Here is an 8,381-nt window from a genome sequence, read left to right as displayed (position 1 = left end):
TGTGTGCGTTCAACTGGAAGTACCACTGCCAGAGCCCCACTGGATCTATTTTTAATGCTCTGAGAAGTTTCCATACTGCTTTCAATCTGGGATGGGACACGTTCACATTCCCAAAAGTAGTACCCAGGGACCAATAAGTAGAGAAAGACGTGGTTACACACTCAGCTCAGGGAAAGGATTGGATCTGGCTTTTTGCTCCACTGTGGGGTGTGTGTGTGTGTGTGTGTGTGTGTGTGTGTGTGTGTGTGTGTCTGTGTTGTGGGGGAGGGGTCGATCATGCTAAATCATGCTAGATCAGGGGAAAGATAGTGCTGGACCACCTCGCTCACATGTGGGCTATGAGGAGATGAAGCAAGGGAACAGACGCTGTCTGACAAACAGCAAACTCTAGGGCTCTGACTGCTGAGCCGAGGTTCCTTCAAAAATCCTGGACAGGGGGTTGGGAGAGAGGGCACTGATCTGGAAGGGTCCAGGAGTACAGGGGTTCAGTGAGCAGGGATGTGCACAGTTGGATGGGAGCATGCCGTGGAGATCTACATTTCAAAGAGGTGTAAGCTCATACCCCCAGAACATATACATCTGGTTAACTAACGGTGCCTCGATTGGCTTTCATTTTTACTTTTTTTTTTTTTCATTGTAAAAGAAACTTTAAAAAGAAAGAGTGCATTGTCCCCTGCTCCAAAGGGGCTATTTTTTCTGGCTTCTTTTTTACTCCCCTGCTGTGTGCTGAAGGTCACAGACTATGTCTACACTAAAGGGTGAAGTCAGGAAAGGAAATACTTGGCCAGGGAGCTCAGGGGTGGGGGGTGGGCAGAGCTGGAGGAGGCAAGACAGCCCCACAGCCAGGAACAGGCAGCTCGCTGGCTCCCCCTCCCTGGACCGCCCCATGACCTTCTTTCCTCATGGTGTCCACTCCCCCCATGCTGGCCTCCTTGCTTGTCCTTTAAATAGCTGGACTTGGGAGCCAGCTAGCCTTCCTGAGACCTGCAGGGCACCAGCTTCCCACTTCCCAGGAGGGAGAGTTCTTTTGGAAGGGCTGGGAAGGTAAGTTCACCTCCTTTTTTCTGGTGGGGCAGCAGTGCAGGAGAGCAGGTATGAAACTGGAACAACTTCTCCCTGAAGTATTTAAGCTCCTCCTTGGAAACAAGTATTTCGTGGCAGCCTGTAAGCTCTAGAGGAAGAAGAAGGTGTGTAGAGAAGAGGAATGTGGTGGGGGGTGGTGGTTAGAAGAGGGTCACTGTTCTCCTTTTGATCTGTGCAAGGGTCTGTGGTGTTAGAAGAGGCTTCTCCAGGAGGGGTGCAGACTGTCTTTATGTGTGTGCATGGCTTGGCTGGCCTGAATTCCTCATGCAGACTCACGTGTGTGTGTGTGTGTGTGTGTGTGTGTGTGTGTGTGTGTGTGTGTGTGTGTGTGTTTCACACTGGTTGAGATTCAAAGCCAATGCCTTCTCAAAGTGAAAGAAGGAATCAGAGTGACAGCCAAATAGCTCACTTGGGTAGTGGGCTGCTTTGTTGTGTGCATGAGGCAGGTTCCCAGTGCATGGAAGGAAGGGTTAGGGTCTCTGTGCCTTTCTGTCTCTAACAAAATAAAATTTAAAAAAAAGAAGAAAAGAGAAAAGAAAAAGGGAAATTACAAAGAAAGAATTAGAATACTGGAAGAAGGCAGTATCTTTCTAGACCCACAAGGGGTTCGGGTGTGTGTGTGGGGCACAGGCTCAGTGGCTTCCTCTGTCCCTGATTTCTAATAACCAGACCACTCCTCCCCTCCAGATGACTCAACTGGTCCTCAAAGAGCCACTTGGCCACTCACAGCAGCTCAGGCCAGAAGGATGAGTCCTACGAGGGCTGGGCTGGCCAGGGGGGAGAAGTGGGGAAGGTTTAAGAAACCCAGATGTTACCATGATGCCAACTAGACTTCCCTGGACAGACAACCCCACCAATGTGTCCTGGAGCTTCGCCTCCCCAGAGCCCTGGCCCACTAGGGAAAGAGAAAGACAGGCTGTGAGTATGGATTGACCTGTCAACAGCTATGTTCAACAGGGAAGCAATTCCAGAAGCCAGACCTTCCATCTTCTGCATCCCATAATGACCCTGGGTCCATACTCCCAGAGGGTTAAAGAATAGGAAAGCTATCAGGGGAGGGGATGGGATATGGAGTTCTGCTGGTGGAAATTGTGTGGAGTTGTACTCCTCTCATCCTATGGTTTTGTCAATGTTTTCTTTTTATAAATAATAATAATAAAAGAAACCAGGGGGTTGGGCTTTGCTGGGAGTTTCTCTTAAGAGAAAAACATCTCCTTGAACATGTCTATTATTTACCCCAGTCATCTTGAGAACGGCAGCTCTGGGGACACACCCCAAACAGTCTGAGTGTGCTCCTGGATAATAGGGGAGAGTTTCCTACTGACAGAGTCCTGACTGGCAAGACTGCCCTCGAAAGTGGGGGACAGGGATAAGGTGATGGAGAGGCTGGGTAGGGTCAGGCAACAAAGGGTTCCCAATTCCCCTCCTGCCCCCGCTTATCCTCAGGGGCTTGAGCATAGTAACCCCGCACAGGGTGATGGCAGAGGGGCTCCCTCAATGATGTCACCCTTGATGTCACTCTCTGAGCTTCTCCCATGATTCTGCGGCTCCTGCCTGAGTTGCATCCTGAGTGCTTCCTCCTTCTCACCTTGCCAGCCTCTTGTTTGTTTGCTTGTTTTTAAACATTTATTTCATTTTGTTTATTTTTACCAGACCACCACTCAGCTCTGGCTTGTGGTGGTACTGGGGACTGAACCTGGGATATTTGGTGCCTCAGGCATGAAAGTCTCTTTGCATGACCTTTATGCTATCTCCTCAGCCCCCTTTTCCTTCTACCCCTTCTCCTCCCCACCTCCCTCTCCCCATCGTCCTCCTCTTCCTCTGGCTTCAGTAGCATAAATCAGCTGCTGGGTCTGATATCGCTACTTGCCATCTCTCCCCGTAGCTCAGAGCTGCCATGTACCTAGAACTTTCCAAAGCATCAGATTCATTGCTATGTGCCAGAGGAGAGAGAAGTTAATCTTGGGCTTGGCACAGAACAAGTGGCACTCACCTCTCTGCACCTGTTTCCTGGCCCTTTAGGATGGGCAGAACCCCTACCTGAGGGTTTTTCCTAAAGCTTAGGTGACTTAACACCTGCCAAGTGCCTTTGCCAGGAGCTGGCAGTGTGGTGAGCAAATGACAGAAATTTTGACTGTGTCTTCAAGTCTCATAGTCAAGTTCTAAGGTAAGAAATATCAGCCCTGAGTGCAGATAGGAATGTTAGGGTCTAGAGGGCATCTGTAGAGTAGAGTTTGTTCTCCAGGATTTATTTACTCTGTACCAAAATCCACAGTAGCAGCTGGTCCTCAGGAGAAAATGGCAGTGAGGTCTCAGATCCAGGTGGTGAACTTCAGAATTTATTCACTCCTTTCTTTTTGAGCTTCAGAATTCATTCATTCCTCTTGCCCCCCCCCCTTTTAAAAGTTTTTATTTATTTATGAGAAAGATCGGATGAGAGAAAGAACCGGACATCACTCTGCCAGGGATTAAACTCAAGACCTCATGCTTGGGAGTGCAATGCTTTATCCACTGCACCACCTCCTGGACCATGAATTTATTCATTCCTTTCTCTTCTAATGAGCTGTCAAAGAAAAGACCCTGGGTCTTGTCCATTGACCCCACCAGTGAGCCATCCCAAACCAATTTTTCTTGGTCATTTTTATAGGAGAAAGAGGCTTTGACTATGCTTTATCTAACCCACAAAGCTCCTTGTCTTTGGTGCTGGGGATTGAACCCAGGGCTTAATGTGTGGATGGCTCCCTGGCCACAGAACTCATTCTTTTTGCTTCCAGGATTATCACTGGGGCTCATTCCCAGCACTATGAATCTACCATTCCTGGCAGCGATTCTTTCCTTTTTTTCATTTTGTTTGACAGGACAAAGGGAAATTATGAGGGGAGGGAAAATAGGGAGGGAAGGCGAAAGAGACACACCTGCAGACCAGCTTCACCACTCATGAAGCTTCCCCCCTGCAGGTGAGAACTGAGGGATTGAACTTGGACCTTTGTGCTTGATAACACGCAGCTCAACTTAATGTTGATAACATGCAACTCAACTTAATGCTCAACCTGGACCCCCTTCTCTTCCTTTCATTTTTCTTTCTCTTTCTTTCTTTCTTTCTTTCTGTCTGTCTGTCTTTCTTTCTTTCTTTCTCTTTCTTCTCCTCCTCCTCCTCTTTCTTTCTTTCTTCCTTTGTCCTCTTCCTTCCTTCCTTCCTCTCTTTCATTTTCTTGGCACAGAAAAGGCAAAGAGAGTAAAAGAGACCTCAGCGCTGGAGTTTCCTCCAATGGTGTGTGTGTGTGTGTGTGTGTGTGTGTGTGTGTGTGTGGTGGGGGAGCTTGGCAAAGCAGAGCACTATGGAAGTGAACTATTCTGCCAGCCTCAGAACCTTTGAGTTTAAAAATGGGGGGTGAGTTAAGTCTCTGTAGGTGGATGTGACCTTTGAGGGGCCACACACTCTGAGTCCTGTGGGCAGAGCTGAAAGGTGACTCTTGGGGCTTGGGGAACGAGGACAAGGAGGGGGGGAGCTTGAACCTGGGTCCTTGTGCATAGGAATGTGTGTGAGTACTTAACCCGCTACTCCACCACCAGGCCCTGGGTGGACTTGCTTCTCGAGATTAATCCAGTCCCTGGTCTCTACCCCATCCCCACCCCCCGCAGGTACAAGGACCATGCTGGCGCTGCTCTGGGTAGGCCTGCTCCTGGCGCCTGGTGCCTGGGCCCGCAGCCTGAGCACGGTGGAGCAGATCCGCGACACGCACGCCAAGGTGACCGAGCTGTGGCAGGGCCTGCGGCGGCGCTGGGGCGAGGGTCTGGGCGACAACACCTCGCTGCACGCCTGCTGCGCCATGCAGCCCTCCCGCTCCCTGCAGCCCGGGCAGCCGCACGTCACCGGGCAGGTGCTCTTCCGCCAGCTGCAGCCCGGCGCCGGGCTGGATGCCTACTTTGACCTGGAGGGCTTCCCGGAGGAGATGAGCGGGCTGGGCCGACCCATCCACGTGCACCACTTCGGGGACGTGAGCCAGGGCTGCCAGGCGGCCGGGGGCCACTACAACCCGCTGTCGGTCCCGCACCCGGGGCACCCCGGCGACTTCGGCAACTTCCGCGTGCGGGACGGCCGGCTCCGCAGGCTCCGCGCCAACCTGACCGCGGCGCTCAGCGGCCCGCACTCCATCCTGGGCCGCGCGCTGGTGCTGCACGCGGGGGTGGACGACCTGGGCCGCGGGGGCGACCCCGCCAGCCTGGAGCACGGCAACTCGGGCCCGCGCCTGGCCTGCTGCGTGGTGAGCCTGTGCCCCGCAGAGCTCTGGGGCAACCTGCAGCACAGGCGCGGGCAGCAGCGGGGCGGGGGCGAGGGCCAGGCCTCCTGAGTGCCTGAGCGCGGAGATCCCGGCAGGGGACGCTTGAAGCCTCCTTCACACCTAGATACCCCTCCTTGCATTCCAGACCTCTTCCCTCCCTCACGGTGTACCCCAGACTCACCTTGTATTCTGAGACTCCCTCCATGCCCCCACACCCTTTCTTGCATCCCAGACCCCCTCCCTCCATGCCCTGAGGACTCTCTGTGCACCTTGAGATCCTCCTTATATTCTGAGACTCTTTCCACACACCACACCCCTCCTTGCACCCCAGACCCCTCCCTCCATGCCCCGAGGCAGGTACCCCAGACTCTGCTTGTATCCTGAGACTCTCACTGGGCTCCAGGCCCCTCTTTACACCCCAACCCCCTTCGTGCCCCCCCAGGCCTCTCAGTGTACCCCAGAAGCTCCTTGTATCCTGAGACTCCCTCCACAGCCCAGACTCCCTCCTTGCACCCCAAAATACCTCTTTGATTCCCTCATCCCCACCCTTGGAATCTCTTTGTACCCTGAGGCCTTGCCATTTACCAAGATGTCTCCTTGTACTGAGACCACCCCCTCCACACCTCAGACCTTTCTGTGTACCCTGAGGCCCTGTTCAGCTTCCTAGAGCCCTCTATGAACTTAGAGGTCCCCACTTCTCCTCCATATTCCTCCATGTACCCTGAGACCCCCCCCATCGCTCCCTCAGACCCTTCCTTGCATTTTGAGATCCCCTCTACCTTCTGAGACCACTTCATTGCACCCTTACATCTCCTCCACACCCCGAGACCCCACATTGTGCCCTGACACCCCTTCCTATTCCATATGCCAGTACCCACCCGCTGCTCCCTGGGGTCCCCACCACACCCGGCTCTCCTCTCTGCGACTTCCTGCATGCCAGGCTGCGCCTCCACCCACCTTAAACATCTCTCTCTCCATTTTGGGACAACCTTCATCCTGAATCCCTACTTCTGCCCGGCTGAGGCCTCCCTGAAAGTCCCCTCCACCCTGTGGTTTCCAGCCACCTACCTTTCTCTTCCGAGGGCACCCAAGGCCTGAGGATCCCACTGGGGACTCCAAGGATCCCCATCCATGCTGAGGGGCCCCCAGACTTAAAGAGGTCCCCTTCCACCCTGTCCCTTATTCGCTCACTCTGGAGACTCCCCATCCATTTCTGTCCCAGGAGCCTAACTTCTCCATCCTGTAGGCTCTTCCTGGGCTGACACCCCTTCCAAGGTTCCCTAGCCCTCCACCCCCACCCCCACCCCTTGGTACACCCCAACTCCAGCACATGCAGCCCTCATCTGAGTTATTTCCGGTCATTTGCCTCCTCTCAGAAGGCCAGTCCTCTGGAGCATGTTTGGTGAGCTTATCCATTAAAGGCTCAGCAGTTCCACAGTGCAGCCCACGCTGGTCTGCTCTCTCCTTGCGTTCTGCTCTGGTCCCGGGTTGATCGGTTTATTTGTTTGAAACAGCAGAGAAGCTCCCCAGTGTCCCCCGCGGGACTTCTCCTTGTCCTCTCCTCCAATCTGCTGGCCACAGTGAAAGACTTTTCTAACCTTCCATGTGGCCCCCAGATTGGAAGAAACCAGGATCATTCAAGAGGATGGAGAATACATACAACTTCCGAAACTTCTCTGCCAGAGCTCCCCAAGGGCGGGAGAGGGGAAGATCTCTTTATACCCAGCCTTTCTTCCACTGGTTCTGATATTGGGAGTACAAGTCTGGAGCACGGTGTGTGCTAATTCTTCCGGGTCCTCACACCTGCCTTGAAGTGACCTCCTCTGCCCCTCGCCCATTCCCCACACAACAAAGATGGCGCCGGCGCAGCAGTGCGGCTGGACAAAGTGACAGGGAGGTGATGTTGCAAGTTCAGAACAGCACCCTCCATGTTGACTTCCAGATCCAGAAGCACTTGGAAGTAGTGGAGTCCAAAGGCAGGCTTGTTTTGATCCACATCAAGGTCAGGAGATGACTGCCCTGGTAGATGGAACAGTTTAGCACACGCAAGGATCCAGGTTCAAGCCCCAGGCCACAACATCAGAGGACTCTACAGGAAGCTTCTTTTGTGAATGGTGGAGTGGTGTTGCAGTGCCTCTATTTTCTTACTCCCGCTCTGTCTCTTTCTCTTCTTTTCGCTTTACTTTTCCTTTTCTTGCCCTTCCCCTTCCCTCCTTTCTCCCTCCCTTCCTCTCCTCCTTCTTTCCTTTCCATTCTTCCTCCCTCCCTTCCTTCCTCCCTCCCTTCTTCCCTCCTTCTCTTCCTTCCTTTCCCTCTTCCTTTCTCACCCCCTTTTTCTGTCACCACCAGGGTTATTGTTGGGACTCGGAGCCCCCACCATGAATCCACAGCTCCCAGTGGACACTTTTTTCTTTTCCTTTTTTTTCCTTTGCTTTTAATGTAATAGGACAGAGAGTATTTGAGAGGGGATGGGGAGATAGAGATGGAAAAATAGAAACACCTGCAGCCCTGCTTCACTGCTTGCAAAGCTTTCCTCCTGCAGGTGGGGACTGGGGCCTAGAACCTGTATCCTTGTGCATATTGATATGTACATTCAATCAGGTGCACTACCACTTGGTCTCTCTTGTCCTGTATTTTTTATTTTATTATTTTTTTTACCAGAGCATTGCTCAGCTCTGGTTTATGGTGGTGCGGGGGATTGAACCTGGGACTTTGGAGCCTCAGGCATGAGAGTTTCTTTGCATAAGCATTATGCTAGCTACCCTCCACCCTTTAAAAATTTTTTTGTTTGTTTTTGTCCTGTATTTTTAAAAAGCAAAAGAAAAAGGAAGTCTGCCAGGAGTGAATGGGTCCCCAGTGATAACACTACTGCAAAACAAAAAAAGAAAAAAGAAAAAAAGAAAAAGAAAGAAACTTGCTAGATATCCAGCCTCTTCTTTTGAAAATTCTAATCTAGGCACCTGGTAGCAGTACACCCGGTAGAACACACACATAACCTTCATGAGTTCAAGGCCC

At 52.3% G+C, this 8,381-nt stretch overlaps 1 protein-coding gene across 1 annotated transcript; it reads left to right on the top strand.

The window, feature by feature from the left end:
• Window positions 1-891: 891 nt before the first annotated feature.
• Window positions 892-6,808, top strand: SOD3 (superoxide dismutase 3). Its single transcript, XM_060188269.1, has 2 exons — window positions 892-1,044; window positions 4,726-6,808. Exon 2 carries the CDS (start codon window positions 4,737-4,739, stop codon window positions 5,433-5,435), a length of 699 nt encoding a protein of 232 aa, XP_060044252.1. The 5' UTR covers window positions 892-1,044; window positions 4,726-4,736; the 3' UTR covers window positions 5,436-6,808.
• The last annotated feature ends 1,573 nt before the right edge of the window (window positions 6,809-8,381 follow it).

Source organism: Erinaceus europaeus, chromosome 3, assembly GCF_950295315.1.
Source record: "Erinaceus europaeus chromosome 3, mEriEur2.1, whole genome shotgun sequence".
NCBI lineage: Eukaryota > Metazoa > Chordata > Mammalia > Eulipotyphla > Erinaceidae > Erinaceus > Erinaceus europaeus.
This window is presented reverse-complemented; position numbering and strand designations above follow the sequence as displayed.